The sequence below is a fragment of the Ovis aries genome, chromosome 21 (assembly GCF_016772045.2).
Source record: "Ovis aries strain OAR_USU_Benz2616 breed Rambouillet chromosome 21, ARS-UI_Ramb_v3.0, whole genome shotgun sequence".
Taxonomy (NCBI): Eukaryota; Metazoa; Chordata; class Mammalia; order Artiodactyla; family Bovidae; genus Ovis; species Ovis aries.
Genome location: NC_056074.1, coordinates 36338951 through 36357190, shown reverse-complemented (window position 1 = coordinate 36357190; position 18240 = coordinate 36338951). Strand labels below are relative to the sequence as shown.

The 18240-nt window shown below is 51.4% G+C and overlaps 1 protein-coding gene across 8 annotated transcripts in view; it reads left to right on the top strand.

The window, feature by feature from the left end:
• Positions 1 to 15447, top strand: part of VWCE (von Willebrand factor C and EGF domains) — a 34796-nt gene extending 19349 nt beyond the window's left edge. For 4 of the 8 annotated variants that reach the window (XM_042238189.2, XM_027959588.2, XM_042238186.1 and 1 more), the window contains 9 exons: positions 739 to 824; positions 2014 to 2131; positions 3006 to 3091; positions 4825 to 4921; positions 6383 to 6465; positions 7829 to 7961; positions 8045 to 8127; positions 8505 to 8595; positions 14425 to 15447. In XM_042238189.2, coding sequence (XP_042094123.1) covers positions 739 to 824; positions 2014 to 2131; positions 3006 to 3091; positions 4825 to 4921; positions 6383 to 6465; positions 7829 to 7961; positions 8045 to 8127; positions 8505 to 8595; positions 14425 to 15044 — 1397 coding nt within the window. In that variant the 3' untranslated portion in view covers positions 15045 to 15447. The remainder of the gene's footprint in view (positions 1 to 738; positions 825 to 2013; positions 2132 to 3005; positions 3092 to 4824; positions 4922 to 6382; positions 6466 to 7828; positions 7962 to 8044; positions 8128 to 8504; positions 8596 to 14424) is intronic. The other 4 variants (XM_027959590.2, XM_042238188.1, XM_060404012.1 and 1 more) reach the window with 3 other exon arrangements.
• The last annotated feature ends 2793 nt before the right edge of the window (positions 15448 to 18240 follow it).

Sequence of the window (18240 nt, the reverse complement as noted above, 5' to 3'; positions counted from 1 at the left end):
TGTTAACCCCATTCTACAGATGAGAAAACTGAGGCTTAGGAGAACTTTAGTATTTTGCCCTTAGCGAGTTGAGAAGCTAGGTTTTGAACCCAGTGCTCTCTGACTGAACCCAGGTGGAGCCTGGGCCAGTTTTTAAGGTTGTTTTTTTTTACCAGCAGGGGTGAGGGATGTTCAGATAAGAGGTTTTTACTGAATCCTCCCCAACCCTATCCAGGGAATGATGGCATTCCCAGACCTGGCTGCAGGTGTCTGGGGCCCTCTTTTTTCATTTCTTCTTTTCTCTTACTCTTTTAAATTTTTTAAAAATGTGGATCATTTTTAAAGTCTTTATTGGATTTGTTACAGTATTGTATCTGTTTTATGGTTTTGGTTTCTTGGCATAAGGCATGTGGAATCTTAGTTTCCCAACCAAGCATTGGACCTGCACCCTCTGTGTTGGAATATGAAGTCTCAACCACTGGACTGCCAGGGAAGTCCCACTTACTCTTTAGTTATTCAGGGCTTCCCTGTCTTCTTGGTTAAGGACCTTATTTTGTGTGTGCTTCATTCTCCATCAGTTTTTAAGCATCGATCTAATTTTATTTATAGTTGAGGGTTTGGAGGGTAGCAGTGGTTGGGCTCTTGGGTTTGGGCAAGCCGTGGAGTATTGTAGGGGTGCATTTTCTTTCCAGAGACCCCCTTACCTGTTTCTTTAGCTGCCCAAAGACCTTAAGCTGTCTCTTCCTTTTTCCTCCACAGTGAGATGCTATTTCCATGGCCGGTGGTATGCAGACGGGGCCGTGTTCAGTGGGGGTGGTGATGAGTGTACCACCTGTGTCTGCCAGGTAGGCGGCTGAGTTGGTGGGTGACGGGCAGGGGCACAGGACTTTCCCAGGAGCCCTTGACTGGGAGAAGAGGAGACATTGGACAGCAAAAGGGAAACCGAGTCAGGAAAGAGACTAAAGGGACCTTAGCATTCCCCAAGGCCTTCCCGCAGTCTTCTTGAAGGTTGTCCTTCAGCGTTGTTATTATAGAGCACCTACTGTGCACCTGGGACAGTGCTGAGTCCTGGGGCCACAGCTGAGCACAGGGCAGCTTCGGGCCCCTTCATCAGGAGGCCCACAGCTAGGCGGGCAGTGATGTGCCTGGCAGAGGGCACAGTGTGAGCAGAAGGCAGGAGGCGGGAGAGAGTATGGCATAGTCTGAGGCCTGGTGGTGTCCATTCTGGCTGGAGACCAGATGGCGAGAGGAACTGGAGATGCAGCCGAGGCAGGGATCCTGTTTGGCTGGGTTCCAAGAAGCAGGGCTTGGGGTGGGCCTCTTGTGTAAGTGGTTTTCTGGCGGTGGTGCTCTCAGGGGGAATTGGCCAGGGAAGCAGGCCAGGTGGTGAAGGGGCCACATGGAGACGGGGTCTCGGGCTGATCCCATGGGGAGCTCTGGAGTGGGAGGACACCAAGGAAGTGGGTGTGTCCAGAGGCCAGGGAGCTGGGCTCTTACACCCCCAGCATCAGGTGGTTGTATATAGTCCCTTGCTTCCCAGGGAGTGTGGGGGGAAGGAACGCGGAGGACACTGTTCCCATCGGCCAAGGGCAGTGCCAGGGGACCGACAGGGTCTGTATGTGGGGGTGACAGCCTCTGCTTCAGACTCAGTCAGGAAAGGCTTTGCCTGCCAGGCAGAGGGTTTGGACTTTGCAGAGGTGTCGGGTTTTAAGTGATGGAGGGGTGCCATCAGATTGGTGCGTGAGAAGGTTCTGTGGCTGCATGTAAGAGTGGGTTGGAGTCGGAGCAGAAAGCTGTTGGAGAAGCGAGGGGAAGAGATGCTGGAGGCTGCAGCTGGGGCAGCCTGGGACCCTGCAGCCACACAGTCGACATGTTCCAGGGACCCTCTCCCAGCCTGACCCCCAGCCCCCAGGGAAGGACTCACCCTTCCTTCCTGTCTTGCCCCCTGGAGATCTGTCGCTTTCAGGGCAGGAGATGGCAGCCCGCTGGCCTTCTCTTGCCCCTCCCTGGTTCATGCCTTTGGTTCTCTTCCAGAACGGGGAGGTGGAATGTTCCTTCACACCATGTCCGGAACTGGACTGCCCCCGCGAGGAGTGGTGGCTGGGCCCTGGGCAGTGCTGCTATGCCTGCAGGGAACCCGTGCCCATGACAGGTGAGGGCCACCCAGCCTGCATCCCAGGCCGCACCCAGCACCAGGCCTGGAAGCGGAGAGGGAGGAGGCTGAGCTTCACCCGCTGAGACTCGTGTGTGTGTATGTACTCTGTAAGCATGTGTGTGTGTGTCAGTGAGTGTGTATGTTTGTGTGTTTCAAGTTTGTATATGAGTAGCACCTGTGTGTGAGTTTGTGTACATGTTGTCTGTGAGGGCTGTCTGTGTGTTTCATTGAGTATAATTGCTTTACAATGCTGTGCTACTTTCTGCTGTACGATGAAGTCAATCAGCTATATGTATACATATATCCCCTTCCCTCTTGGACCTCCCTCCCACCGCACCCCCTGTTCCACCCCTCTGGGACATCACAGAGCACCGAGCTGAGCTCCCTGTGTTGTGCAGAAGGTGCCCCCGGGGTATCTGTTTTGCACATGGCAGTATGCACACACATATATGTCAGTCCCAGCTTGCCCCACCCTCCCCTCTCACCCCGTGCCCACATGTCCACTCTCCATGCCTGCCCTGGAAATCGGTTCATCTGTACCATTTCTCTGTCTGTGTGTTTCTGTCGTGTTTCTGTTGTACCCATATGAGCGTGTCTCTGTGTGTGAATGGGTGTGTTCATGGATATGTATGGACGTGTACATTTGTGTGTGTGTGCCCGTGTATACCAGGTGCATGCTGTGAGGGAAGAAATTGCCTAACACGGGGAGCCAGGCCGCAGCTGCTGGGGCAGGTGGCTGCATGGACACAGTGCGAGTGAGCGGAGTCATCTGTCTGTCCTCACCGGGCGGTGCTGTGGGTCCCTCGGGCAGCAAGACCGCCCCTTGGCACTTCTGCCCACTCGTCCTTTCTCCCCTGCTGCCCCCCGCCAGGCTGCTCTCTCGATGACAACGGGGTTGAGTTTCCGGTTGGACAGATCTGGTCTCCCGGTGATCCCTGTGAGTTATGCATCTGCCAGGTGAATGACAACCTGCGCGCCTTCAGCTGCTTTCCCCGCCTCCCCGTCCCGGCCAGCGCAGCTGCCCCTGCAGAAGGCGGCCCCGTCAGGCCCCGTCCCCGTCTCCCTTCTGTGCTGTCGGCTCCTGTTTTTGTAGAAGAGCTGGGATCCAGGTTATTTTGTCCTCCGTAGATTTTCAGGACGACAGAGCTTGGCAGTCTGTCTGTCGTAAGAGTGGAATGTGACCCATGGTGCATGTGAGGGGACCCGCTGGCCTAAGGAGTCAGAACTAGGATTTGTGGGAGCAGGTTTTTCCTGGACAGGATTAACAAAGGGAGGCAGGCAGCATGAGGCCCAGTAGCTCAGGCCTTTCCTGTGCAACTGTGATGCTTCCTTCATTAACATCAATCCTACGACCTCACCTCTTCAGAAATGGAGAAGGTGAGGGTGTGTGAGTTTGAGAGTCAAATCAACAGAAATGCAAGCACAGCTGCTGACCAGCGCAATCGTTTTAGCCCCTGTTTGAGTATAGGTTGGCTTTCCTTTCTACTTTAAAAAATATTTTAAAAATGTTTTTGTCTGCACCATCTGGCATCCGGGCTCTTAGTTCCTGACCGGGGATCGAACCCATGCCCCCTGTAGAGGAAGTGACAAGTCTTAACCACTGGACCTCCAGGGAAGTCCCCAGTTTCCTCTCTACTTTGAAAGAATTTTTAGTCCCTTTGAATTTTATTTTTTAAAATGAGGTCCCTGCACTGGCTGTGGGCTTCCCAGGTGGTGCTTGTGGTAAAGAACCTGCCTGCCAGTGCAGGAGACATAAAGGACACTGGTTTGATTCCTAGGTTGGGAAGATCCCCTGGAGGAGGGAATGGCAACCCACTCCAGTATTCTTGCCTGGAGAATCCCATTGACAGAGGGAGCCTGGCGGGCTACAGTCTATAGGGTTACAAAGAGTTGGACACGACTGAAGCGACTCAGCATGCACGCACGCACTGACTGTGTCATTGGTATCGCTGGGGGGTTTGGTAGAACCTTGGTTCTAGCTGCCCAGGCCTTGGACTCAGCATCTGCATTTTAGTCCCTGGGTGACTTGGGTGCACACCAGCTCGTGAGAACCACGGCCTTCACATCCCCTTGATGCGCCATTTGTTAAAAGGCCTTAGACTCTTACAAAATTTGGAAACGCTTCGTTGGAATTAGAGTGGGGAGGAAAGTTGCCTCCGCTGCCTTTTTTCTCCTTCAGGACTGGTCTAGGGCACTCATATTACAAGAAAATCGCACAAAACTGCAGCTTCTTTTGAAAGAAAAGAAACTGTGTGCGGTGCTTTCATCTTCTGAAAGACATTCCCAGCGGAAGAGCTTTCTATAAAAATGGGATTTTATTGTACTCCATAGGTTTGGGGTGAGCCAGGGTTTCAGGGAAATGCTGAGAGAAGAATTTGGGTGGGGTCGTGGCACAGCCTTGGCTGTTGGGGGAAAGGATGGGAAGCTGAGGAGACCAGAACCCCAGCTCTGACCTTCCCCCTCTGGGGTATGGGAAGGCTTTCTGGAAGGCTCAAGCCCCCTTTCCCAAGTAGCTGGTTCTCTTTGGGGAACCCTGCCACCTCCTAGCTGCATTGCGATGCCCCTTAGGCCAGGTCCTGGCCAATTCGCAGCACTGCCCTTTCTTTTGGGGGGCTGGCAGGGTGGAGTAGGGTGGGGAGGTGGGGACTGGTGGGCAAGTGGGGTCTTGGTGAAGTTATTCCTTCCTCCAGGCAGATGGCTCAGTGAGCTGCAAGAGGACAGACTGTGTGGACTCCTGCCCTCACCCGATTCGAATCCCCGGACAGTGCTGCCCAGACTGTTCGGCAGGTAATGTTCTGTCTTGGGGTGGGGGGGCAGCATAGAACCCCTGGCCCCCACATCCGGGCTCACCCTGCCCCAGGCTTCTCTGTGCAGAGCACCACCCCTGCTTCATCTCTGCTCGTCCTTGCAACAAATCCATGGGGCAACCCCATTTTAGGGATGAGGAAACTGGGGCTCAGGGACGGAAAATGGTTTGCCCAAAGGAAGCTCCATCTGGGTGCTGGAAGCAGATATGAAAATGTGCAGAGCTTGCAGCCTAGGTGGGGTGATAAGCGAACATCCCTGTGAAACAGTTGGAGAACAGGGAGAGGAAATTAAAGCGATCTTTCATATTTTAATAGTAATTTTCACCTTTTCCATTATTTCACAAGTAACATTTTGTTATAAAACATTTAGAAAATACATACAGCAAAGGAAAAAATTAAAAAGCAGCCATTACCACTTTTAACTTTATGGTTTTGTCTTTCCAGTCTCTTTTCATGATATAACATCAATATCTATGTATCTCTATAATGTATCTGTAACATACATTTATATATCTATCATGTCATAAATATATAGCATATCATAAATATATATTACATATTTTTTCTTTTTTCTTCTTTTTTTTTTTACTGTGCCACACAGCTTGTGAAATCTTCAACCAGTGATTGAACCGGTACCCTTGATAGTGAAAACACAGCGTCCTAGCCACTGAACTGCCAGGGAATTTCCTATATAATTTTTCTTATAAAATGTTTCTCTACTATCCCATCACTTGCTTTTTTATACTTACTTGTGTGTGATAAAGGGGCTTCCCTAGTGGTTCAGATGGTAAAGAATCTGCCTGCAGTGCAGGAGACCCAGGCTCAATTCCTGGGTTGGGAAAGATCCCCTGAAGAAGGGCATGGCAACCCACTCCAGTGTTCTTGCCTGGAGAATCCCGTGGACAGAAGGGCCTGGTGGGCTACAGCCCACGGAGTCACAGAGAGTCGGACACGACTGAGTGACTGACATGGGATAAATATCAAGGTGGCCACCCTCGGGCGGGGCCTCTGCAGGCTTCGGGAAGCAGAGAGGGGAGCTGTGGGGGACCCTCCTGGAGGGTGGGATTTGGGGTTTGGCTGAGTGCAGAGGAGCAGACAGGCTGTGGCACACAGGTTGGTTGAGTCCCCGAGTCCTTCATCCTGATCCTGCCTGGTGAGGGGTGGGAGGAATGGCCCCCTTGCCCAGGTGAGAACCCTGAAGTGAAGACACTATGATCCCTTTGCTGAATCCAGTGAGAAAAAAGTCAGCAACCGATCCAGGAGTGTGTTCTGTCCCTTCCCCCCTCCCCTGGGCAAGTGCCTGCAGAGCCCGCTGACCTGACCTTTGCTGCCTGGATAGACCTTGGACTTTGGCCCAGGCGAAGGCGGGCCACCGCACCCCCTCCCCCCGCACCTCCTCCCCCTGCCCTGGCCAGCCCTCACCATGTGCTCTCTCTGGCAGGCTGCACCTACACAGGCAGAATCTTCTACAACAACCAGACCTTCCCATCTGTGCTGGACCCGTGCCTGAGCTGCATCTGCCTGGTACGACCACCCTGACCCTGTCCCCGTCTGTAGAAGCTCCCCAGGAATTGCCACCAGCTCTTGAACTCTGGAGGCAAACATCCAGAGACTTCCAAGAAAACTTCTGGGTCGCTTCTGGGTCATGGTGAAAGGCGGCTCCCTCCAGCCCTGCCTGGGGTGAATCTTCACCCAAGGCCAGAGAAATACTTTTACCCCTGCCCAGCAAACGTCCTCTGCTTCTGGGTGACCAGGGAGGGTCTGGGGGGCCCCTAAGGTATAAAATGTGGCCCAAGGTTCTCCATGAGAGTGAAGGTGAGGAATGAAAGCCCAGGACTCTGCATGGAATCTTTAACATACTCACGTTTCTTAGCCCCTGCAATGTGCCTGTCCCTGAGCTCAACACAACCTCAGTTAATCCCCAGGGAGGCCTATGAGGTGGGGAGCATCGCCGTCCCCAGCTGATGGGTGGGAAAACCAGTCACAGAGAGACAGTCATTTGCTCAAGACTCCATAAGTAGTCAAGTGAGGTGCTGGGAATCGATCCTAGCAACCTGAATCTCTTTCAGAAAGCACATGTTTACCCTAAGCCATATCACCAAGGCCATATCTCAGTCTACGTGACAGGAGTATCGTTTGGTATTTGGAAAATGGAAAAAATAAGCCCTTATTGCTTGTCATGCTGCATATGTTTCATGCTGATGAGCCTTCTTTGTTGATGGTGGTCTGCTGAAAAAAGATTGAGACACTTGGGGTGAACATCCCTGGCCTCTGGGTGACCGTGTTCATCCATAGTTGTTTATGTTGGGGAGCTTTGACTTCTGGGTCCTTTCTCCTAAACTGAAATGATTAGTTACTTGATCTTTGGTTGCGCTGGGTCTTTGCTGCTGCCCGTGGGCTTTCTCTAGTTGCGCTGAGCAGGGGCTCCTCTTGTTGCAGCGCGGGGACTTCTCACTGCGGTGGCTTCTCTTGTTGCAGAGCACGGGCTCTAGGCGCACAGGCTTCGGTAGTTGCAGCCCACGGGCTCAGTAGTTGCGGTGCATGAGCTTAGTTGCTCCAAGGCGTGAGAATTCTTCCAGGATTAGGGATTGAGCCCGTGCACCCTGCACTGTCAGGCAGATTTTATCCACTGAGCCCCCAGGGAAGTCCTTCCTAAGTTCTGGGTGCTCAGCTTCCCTGGGCCGTTCATGACTCGTTCAACAGGTACCTGTTGACAGATGAGCTCTCAGGGCAAGGCCGGGCCTTTGGCCTCTGGGGGCTTGCGTTCTAGCAGGAAGACAGGCTCCTATTCAGTCTGTCCCCTCACCATGGACCCCTAGCCTGACCCTGGTGGCTCCAATGGGCACTCAGTGGCTGTGTGGTCTGTCATTCCCGAGTGTCCCTTCAGCCCTCAGAACGAAAGGCCTTGCGAGTTTTCTGTGTCCTGCAGCTGGGCTCCGTGGCCTGCTCGCCCGTGGACTGCCCCATCACCTGCTCCTACCCTTTCCACCCTGATGGGGAGTGCTGTCCAGTGTGCCAAGGTGAGTGGGACCAGCCGCCCCCCTTCCAGGGCTCCCGGGTGGGCCTTGGCTCTCACGGCCCTTGTCTCTGCTGCCCCCTACAGACTGCAACTACGAGGGGAGGAAGGTGGGGAACGGCCAGGTCTTCACCTTGGACGATGAACCCTGTACCCAATGCGTATGCCAGGTGAGCTGGCCCTGGGGACCCCGGAGCTGCCCGGCTGGGGGCTGCTTCCAGCCTTTAGTCCCTTTGTCAAACCTGGAGCCTCTTAGCCAGTGTACGCCCATCTTCTGCCCGCCGTTTTGCAGCTTTAATTACCTGTGGGAATACCTTTGGGTTTGATGGTATCCTCTGCCTGCGTAGTTTCCTTAAGGTGGCCCCGCCGGGCCCGGCTTCACCTGTTGTTCAGGTGAGGACCAGGCCCTGCAGCTTCTGCCCGAGATCCTTCTGTGGGTCCAGCTGCTGGTGTAAGAGTTCCTCGAGGGTGCTGCTCTGGGCAGGTGAGATGCTCTGGGTGGACCAGATGCTCTGGGCTTCTCACCTGTCTCCTTCTGTTTCCCCAGCTGGGAGAGGTTACCTGCGAGAAGGTGTCCTGCCAGCAGGCCTGCTCGGACCGCACCACGCCCCGCAGGGACTGCTGCTCCTCCTGTCCAGGTAGGCGGGCCTCTGTGACCTGGAGTCTCACCACTGTCTTTTTCCCACTCTGCTCTTCTCAGAAACACAGAACTTGTACCAGGCTGGATGCGACAAACCCAGGCTCAGAGAGGGAACGTGGCCCACCTGAGGTCACACAGTTGGCTCGTGCTGCGCCCGGGCCCACGCCTGGGCTCGCTGACCCGTGTGCTGAGCTGCGTTGGTGCTTTTTATTCTACACTGTGCCATGCTGTTAGACGAGTCTATTTACTGCTCCTTTTTCTTCATTTCCTCCTTTCTGAGTCTCTTCCCCTGCTTTCTATTTTTTTTCTTTCTTTTTTTCTTTGTGCTTTTTCTTTTTTTCCCTCTGTTTTCTAAATCCTTTCTCTAAAAATTAGAATTTAGGAACTAAATCAATTTTGCAGAAGAATAATTGTTAATATGTATTGAGTACCCTTTATTTATCAGGGAACATCATATATTATTATTTTTTAGTTAATGTATAATTGACACAACACCTGATATTTTTGTTTCAGGTGTACGACATAATGATTTGATATTTTGTATATTGTGGAAAGATCACCAGAGCAAGTCTAGTGAATATCTCCCTTACACACAGCTACAATGTTTTTCTTGTGATGAGAACTTCTAAAGTCTAATCTCTTAGCAACTTTGAAATATATTTCAATACAGTATTATTATCTGTAGTTATATTGTACAGTACCTCACCATGACTTATTTATTTCATAACTGAAAATTTGCAACTTCTGATCGCCTTCACCCATTGTGCCCATCCCTCACTGCCTATCACTGTCAACGACTGATCTGTTTTCTGTATCAGTGAGCTCAGCTTTTAAAAAATGATTCCATATATAAGGGAAATTATATGATATTTATCTTTCTCTGATATATTCATTTAGCATAATACTTTCTAGATCCATCCACACTGTTGCAAATAGTAAGATTTCATTCTTTTCTGTTGTTAATATTCCATTATATATATAAATATAAGTATATATATGTATTAATATAAGTATATATATAAATATATATATATATATAAATATATATATAGACCCTGATGCTGGGAAAGACTGAAGGCAGGAGGAGAAGGGGATGAAAGAGAATGAGATGGTTGGATGACATTACCGAACTGATGGACGTGAGTTTCAGCAAACTCAGGAGATGGTGAAGGACAGGGAAGCCTGGCATGCTACAGTTCATGGGGTTGCAGAGTTGGACACAACTGAGCAACTGAACTGAACTGATATAGATATATATGCACATACCACATACTTATCCATCTTTATCCATTGATGGATACTTAGGTTGTTCCCATGTCTTGGCTATTGAAATAATACTGCAACAAATCTGGGGGTGCATATATCTTTTTGAATTAGAGTTTTCATTTTCTTTGGATATATACCTGGGCATAGCAGCTAAAGAATGCACCTGCAATGCAGGAGATCTGGGTTCGATCCCTGGGTTGGGAAGATCCCCTGGAGGAGGGCGTGACAACCCACTACAGTATTTTTGCCTGGAGAATCCCCATGGACAGAGGAGCCTGGCGGGCTGCAGTCCACAGGGTTGCACAGAGTCAGACACGGCTAAGCGACTCAGCATGCACGCATACCCGGGTATGGGACTGCTGGGTCTTGTGGTAGTTCTAGTTTTCGGTTTTTGAGAAACCTCCATACTGTTTAACGCAATGGCTATGCCGGTTTCTGTACCAGTTTACATTCCCACCAATAGTGCATGAGGGTTCCCTTTTCTCCACATCCTCACCAGTGCTTCTTATTGCTTGTCTTTGTGACAGTAGCCATTCTAACAGGTGTGAGGTAGCATCTCATTGTGGTTTTGATTTGCATTTCACCAAAAATTAGTTATGTTGATTATCTTTTCATGTACGTGCTGGCCATCTGTCTGTTTTCATATGTGTTTTTTCATCCCCTGTTCACAGCAAGTCTTTGTGATAGGTACTCTTGTGTGTGCTAAGTCGCTTTAGTTGTATCTGACTCTTTGCAACCCTATGGATTGTAGCCTGCCAGGCTCCTCTGTCCATGGGATTCTCCAGGTACGAATACTGGGTGGGTTGCCATGCCCTCCTCCAGGGCTTCTTCCCAACCCAGAGATCGAACCCGTGTCTTTCATCTCTGGCATTGGTAGATGGGTTCTTTACCACTAGCCACTTGGGAAGGCCCATAGGCACTCTTAGCATCCCCATTTTCCAGGTGAGGAAACTGAGGCGCAGAGAGATGAAGTGAGGTGCTCAGGGTCACACAGCTGGTTGGCAGTAGAGCCGGGGTTTGAGCCCAGAGTCAATGCTTTTTGCTACTCTGCTGCGTTAACTCCTGGACATTATTAGGAACTCTATGTCATGAGTGTTCATCCATGTAGATCTTTTTGCAGAAGTATAAATGAGACATGGACATCCTACTGTAACACGTGCCTGTGTGCATGCTAAGTTGCTTCTTTTCAACTCTATGAACTGTAGCCTGCCAGGCTCCTCTGTCCATGGGATTCTCCAGTCAAGAATACTGGGTAGGTTGCCACGCTTTCCTTCAGAGGATTGTCCTGATCCAGGGATTGAACTCACATCTCTTATGTCTCCTGCATTGACAGACGAGTTTTTTTACCGCTAGGAGCCACCACACAGTTTCAAAGAATTCATGTAGCCCGCAGTTGGCCATTTAAAAAGTTCCTGAATGTTGTGGCTTGCTTACCCCTTGCGGCTTTGGTTGACATTTAGGTGGTTTTCTTCTTCTTCTTCTTTTTCTGCCCATAATGGACCTACTGTGAAACATCTTTGGTCAGACACTATTTTTTCACAAATTTTGTGAGTTGTGTTCAGACCCTGTGGTTAATAGGTGGCGTAACTGCGTCACAGGGTGTCAGGAGTTGTTTGGTGATTCCCACGGCATGACAGCATGTTACCAGATGGGGTTCTGGAGAAAGAGGAAGCTTACAGAGATGGATATAACTGGTTCCCCATTTACCCACCAACTCTACACTGTGTGTTTTGAATTTAATTTTTCCAGTTTAGCGTGTCTGTAGAGTACCTCACATGTGGCTATTTTGCACTTTTTTAAACTTCCAGGAGGACAGTGAATTTTTCCATGGATTTGTGGCCTGAAGTTCCTCTTGTATAAAAGACCTCTTTAACTCCTTTGACCTTTTGAAGAGGACATTCTGTATTTAGAGCAGCTCTTCAGATCTGTGGATGAGCAGCTGGTGTCAGGACTGGAGGGATTGGAAACATTCTGATCCTGTACAGTCATTAAGTTGGGAACTGTTGAGTAATTGTAGATTCCACTTTAACCAGCACAAACCACTCTGCAAGCTGATGGCTATTATTCCCCCAATTTCTAGAGACTAATCATTAGCTAAAGTGCCAGGCAGTATACGGAGCGTTTTATGTGTATCGTTTCATTTAAATACCCCAAGAATGTTTCATGCATTTTGTAGTTCAGTCACTGTCGTGTCTGACTCTTTGCACACCAGGCTTCCCTGTCCTTCACTGTCTCCCAGAGTTTGCTCAGACTCATGTCCATTGAGTCAGTGATGCCATCCAACCATCTCATCCTCTGTCCCCCCCTTGTCCTCCTCCCTTCCATCTTTCCCAGCATCAGGGTCTTTTCCTATGAGTTTGCTCTTTGCATCAGGTGGCCAAAGTATTGGCGTATTCAGCATCAGTCCTTCCAATGAATATTCAGGGTTGATTTCCTTTAGGATTGACTGGTTTGATCTCCTTGCTGTCCAAGAGTTTTCTTGGACGCTCAAGAGTTTTCTTGGTTTGATCTCCTTGCTGTCCAAGAGTTTTCTTGGACGCTCAAGAGTTTTCTCCAGCACCACAGTTCAATTCTTTGGTGCTCAACCTTCTTTATGGTCCAACTCTGACATCCATACATGACTACTGGAAAAACCATAGCTTTGACTAAACGGAACTTTGTCAACAAAGTTCATGTATGGGTGCTTTTACTATCTCCATTTTGTAGATAGGGAGGTGGAGACTCAGAGAAGTTCAGTTTCTGTCTTTTAAAAAAAAACTATTTATTATTTATTTATTTATTTTTGGCCATGCCACCAGGATTTCTTTGGTAGCTCAGACAGTAGGGAGTTTGCCTGCAATGCGGGAGACCTGGCTTCCATCCCTGGTTGGGAAGATCCACTGGAGAAGTAAATGGCAACCCACTCCAGTATTCTTGCCTGGAAAATCCCATGGATGGAGGAGCCTGGCAGGCTACAGTTCATGGGGTTGCAAAGAGTCAGACACGGCTGAGCGACTTTACCTTCTTTGCTTTACTTTATTTCTTTACCCGGCCTGTAGGGTCTTAGTTCCCCAACCAGGGATCAAACCTGGGCCCCCAGCAGCAAAATTGTCAAGTCCTAATCACTGGATTGCCAGGGAATTCCCAAGTTTCTGTCTTTAAGGCCATGCTCTAGGTGATGGTGTCCTCAGACTCAGGGCCAGGTCTCTGATTCCTCACTCCCTGCTCAGTCCCATTCTGCTCTGTAGCCCCCTGATGGGGAATCAGGACCAAAGAGGTGAGATGCAGAGCCCACCCACCTCCTTCTCCTTCACCTGTCTCAGCTGCAGTCACCTCTTCCTAATGAGATATATTTTTAAGGAGAAACTGCTTTTTATTGAAATACAAGGTGAATTTTTTCCTTTTGATAATTAAAAAAACCACAGCTTACTTGAGATTTAATACATACACCATGCAGGTAACACACTGAAAGTACACAACTCAGTGGTTTTTGGTAGAGTTGTGTGATTGTCCTTCTGATGGCTTATATATATATGTATACGTATATATGTATTTACTTAATTGAGGTATAGTTGATTAGGGCTTCCCTGGTGGCTCAGATGGTAAAGAATCTGCCCTGCAGTACAGGAAATCCGGGTTCGATCCCTGAAAGGGAGATCCCCTGGAGAAAGGAATGACTTCCCACTCTTGTTTTGCCTGAAGAATCCCATGGACAGAGGAGCCTGGTGGGCTGTAGTCCATGGGGTCGCAGAGAGTTGATCACAACTGAGCAACCAACACGTCATAGTTGATGTACAAATTTCAGGTGTACAACATGGTGATTCACAATTGTTAAAGGTTATCTCTCGATGATTTTTAACATTTAATCGTCCCAGTTTCTAATCTGTTTGCCAGCCTCTGTCTCCTCCCTTGATCATACCTTTCCCAGTAGTTTTTTTTCCTTCCACCATGGATTAAGTCCTTATGATATGCTGGACTCCAGGTTGAGACTTAAAAAATGACTATTTTTCAGTAGACTTTTTTTTTAGAGCATTCTTAGATTCAAAGCAAAATCAAGCAGACGGTTACAGAGAGCTTCCCATGTACCTACCTCCTGCCCTCCCCCAGGCACAGAGCCACCGCACCCTCCATGGTCAACACCCCCTACCAGATGGTGCCCTTGCTACAACTGATGAACTCACTCTGACCCACATTTGTCACCTGAAGCCCACAGTTTACGTCCGGGTTTAGGTGAGCCCTCTCCGGCTCCATTCCATTCAGTCCTCACTGTGTAGCTTCTATGATCATCACTGTTATTATGAAGCCCATTTTACAGATGAGGAAATGGAGGTTCAGGGAGTTAAATGCCTTACACAAGGTCACACAGCCAGTGCCTTTGGGGCACTGCCTCTCTCTGTTCATGGTTCCTCTTGGGTCTTCCCTTCCTGGAGGCAGGAGCTGGCAAGTCCCCTTCCCCGCTGGGCCCCCAGCTGTGCAAGGACCCTCAGAGGACACATACTAGGCATCGTCCCGGGGCAGCTCATGCCAGACCTGCCTCAGGGAGAACCACTGTGCATCTTCTCACCCCCGCCCCTCTCTCTAGAGTCCCTGGAGGAGAGCCGGGTACTGTCCCCTCGTGGAGACGTGGAGCTCAGCAAAGCAGCCCGGAGCCCCCGTGGAGACCCCGAGGCCCCCATCAACTGCAGCTCCTGCCCAGGGCCCCCAGCGGTGGCTCCTCAGAGGCCAGCGCTCCAGCTCCTCCAGCTCCTCTTGAGAATGAACCTGTCTAACACCCAGACTTTACCCGTGAGCCCCTCAGGAGCCCAGGCCTCACCCTCACCGTCTTCGAGGCCAGGGGGGCCCGGGGCCTCCCAGCCTCCTCAGCCTTCATCGGGGCCTCTGATCCCTCCAGGAGCCTCCTCTCTACCTCCAGCCTCTCCCAGGGCTCCCGGACCCCCACCTTTGACTCCAGCGTTCCCGTCCTCCGCCTCCGGGGCCCAGTCAGCGTCCAGAAGGCCTTCTCTGCCTGCCGCTGTCCCTCGTGGAGCCTCAGCCCTTTCCACAACAGGCCCCGGCGCTTCAGAGACCCCCGTCACTGTCCTCAGGCCTCGCAGGTCCTCTCCAGCCACCTCCAGACTCTCTGCAGCCCTCGTGGCCACAGCCAGCCCCAGCCCCCGGCAGCCCACCCTGGGGACCTCACAGGAGGAGGAGTCCACGGTGTAAGCAGGCCTCCGTTTCAGGGTCATGCCCGGGGCATGCAGGACAGAGAAGACTCTGCCAGCGGCCCTGGGGGTTTGCAGGGCCACTCTGGGGACCAACGAAGCTGCTGATCCTGCAGGACTCCTGGCATGGCTGGAAAATCCTCAGGGCCTGATGTAGCCTTGTTCACAGGAAGCATTTGGGATGTGTTGTGAGAATCCAGCAACGTGTTCTCCATGGTCAGCATCCTGCCTGGACCACAGCCCGCCTATCTTTTGAGAAAGGTTAGGGCAGCTGACTCCCTGCCCCAGAGGAGGAGGAAGGTCCGAAGGGCCTGGGATTCCACTGGGATTCCACTGGGATTGTGCTACCAGCTGCCACATGTCCTCACCTGGGGTCTCCTGATTAAAATCTGTCTGGTCTCCCACAGGCTGCCCTGCTCATTCACTTCTCGCCTTTGGAAAGGGAGAAGTCACTGCCTCGTCACTGCCAAGCCCATGGGGGATGAACTAGCGCCCACTTCAACCCCCAGCTTGGGAGGAAAGCCTGCATGGGTCTGGGGCTGGATTGGGAGGGGTCTTAGGTGAGCGCCTGGTGACCTTTGATTCTGGGGGACATCTAAAGTGAGAAGGGGGAAAGACAGATGGAGAGGGCTTTGCAGGGTGGGTTCTCTGGGAGGGAGCCTCTGAGATGGAGTAGGAGGCGGATGGAGCCTTAGGGCCCATGCTCAGCTTTAATATCTCTGGGGGCGAGGGAGGGAAGCAGGAGGCTGAGGGGGTGGGGCTGGGCAGTGCCAAGGTCTCAGCCAACCCTCTGTGGAGCTCTGAGGCTGAGATGGCCCTCAGAGTCATCCTGAGTTGGAGCAAGGGCATAGAGCTTCGTGCTTCCATGTTGACTGGTAATTCTATCTGAGCTGCTCCCAGAAAGGGGCGTCAGCCAGGGCAGTTCTCTGTGAGGGCTGGTGGCCCAGAGCTGCCACCCAGCAACCTTCTTTCTGACTGAGGGAGTAAATGTGTCTGTCCTGAAGGGGGCATCTGGGTGGTGCAGCCCAGTTTCCATGACAGAAAGAGGACGGTGCTGTCATTGATGGGGAGAGGTGAGGTGGGGGTGGAAGACAGAGAACTATGCTGTCACCAAGTCACCAACTTGCTACCCCTGAAAGCCAAGAAGGCTGCACGATCACCTGCAGCCCCTGGTGCACGGACCCCACTTGTACTGGCCCAGGCCACCCTCCCCTTGGCTCTTCTCTGCCCTGCTGTTCACCATGTATCCCAGGAGGGGGATCCCCGGTGGTTATTGACTGCAAAGGCCACCTGGGGGCATCCAGCCCAGATGTTGGTGTAGTTGTTTAGTCGCCATATTGTGTCTCTTCTGTGGCCCCATGGACTGTAGCCTGCCAGGCTCCTCTGTCTATGGGATTTACCAGGCAAGAATGCTGGAGAAGGGAGTAATTTCCTTCTCCAGGGGGCCTTCCCTACCCAGGAATTGAACCTGTGTCTCCTCTATTGCAGGCGGCTTCTTTACTGTCTGAGCCCCCAGGGAAGCCCTCATGTTAGTGTACAGGGAAGTCGCTCAGTCGTGCCTGACTCTTTGCTACCCCATGGACTGTAGCCCACCAGGCTCCTCTGTCCATGGGATTTTCCAGGCAAGAATACTGGAATGGGTTGCCATTTCCTTCTCCAGGGGATCTTCCCAACCCAGGGATCGAACCCAGGTCTCCCGCATTGCAGGCAGATGCTTTAACCTCTGCACCGCCAGGGAAGCCCTATGTTAGTGTAAGGAGGGGTCCTAATCCAAGCAGGGTGGCAGGAATAATGAATTTGGAATTAGGAGCCTGAAAACCAAAGACTGTAGAGATGCAAAGGACTTAGAGACCATCAAGTGCAGTGAGACCCAAAATGTGTGGTATAATGAGGCCTGGGGTAGCATGAAACCCAGGTTTGAGCCCTACGCTCTGACTCGCCATGGGACCAGAGGTCTTAGTTCCCTCATCTGTATAATGGGATTATGGCAGTGCTTCCTCCTGGAGTTGAGATGGTTGCATGCGACGCAGACTCCACTGGTCTCTGTGCTTTGTGGTGGTGACCTTGTGCAGCCTGCCAAGCTTCACAGCGCTGCCTGGGATCTGATTTCAGGATGAGAGTATGGAACACTGGCTGCCCCTCCTCAGACAAGCCAGCTGTCAACATGGTAGAGGCTCAAAGTCAGTGCCAGTTTTCTCCTCATTATCCCTGTATTCAACAGAGGATGCGATTCAAGTTTTAGTACTAGTCCTCCCTGTCCAGAACACTTAAGTATAATAAATGGTATTCATTTTGAACATTAAAAAAAAAAAGCTGGGGGATAGGGGAGTGGGAGGACAGCTGTGAACACTTGCTCCAAGTTGGTCTAAATATAAAGACATGCTTATTTGAGACTCCCCCATCCCCTACTTACAGCTGAGACCACAGAGGCCCAGAAAGGTCAGGAGAGTGTCCTAAGGTTGCACAGACTAGGAAGGCTGAGCTGGGAGGAGGGCCCAGGCTTCTAACTCCCAGTCTGGGCTTTTTTCCTTCGCGTGGCATTTTGTTGGCTTCTTCCGTTGGAGTTGCAGAGAGGCAGTTGATGGCTGCAGTTTATGCAAGGGTGCTGTGATCTCTTGTCTTAGTTGGAGCTCTGTGAGAGCAGACCCAGAGAGAGAGACTGGGTGAGAATCACCGCCCTGGAGGGGATCCCAGGGAGCATGATGGGGATGAGGGGGAGGAGGAGAGAAGGGAAGACAGCCAGTCAGCTTTTGTTAAAGAGTGGGTCACTGCTGTGGGCCAATGGCACCCTGTCCTGTGGACCCTCTGGGAGGCCATGTGGCACACGCTTCAGAATTGTCCCCCAAAGCCCTGAGGATGTCACTCTTGTCCCTGTCTTGCTCTTGGACTGTCTGCTCCCCAGTGAGTCTGGCTGTCCCCACCCAAGGACCATGCCTGCCTCCTGTCTGCTTGCTCTGGGCCTAAGAAGGCCTGGCGGGGTTGGGGGGGGGGCACCGGAGGGGGAAGGGAAGGGAGAAATGCAGGAGCTGCCGGCAGAGCACTCCAGCCATCCCCCAGCTGGGCCAGGGCTCTTACCGCCCACACTGCGGTCACCGCAGTCCCTTCTCAGGACCCCCAAGGTTGGAGGCTCGTGGTCTCCCCACCCCTGGTGGGCAGGCAGTGCCAATTGAGACATGTGGGAGGTCTTGGGGGGACTT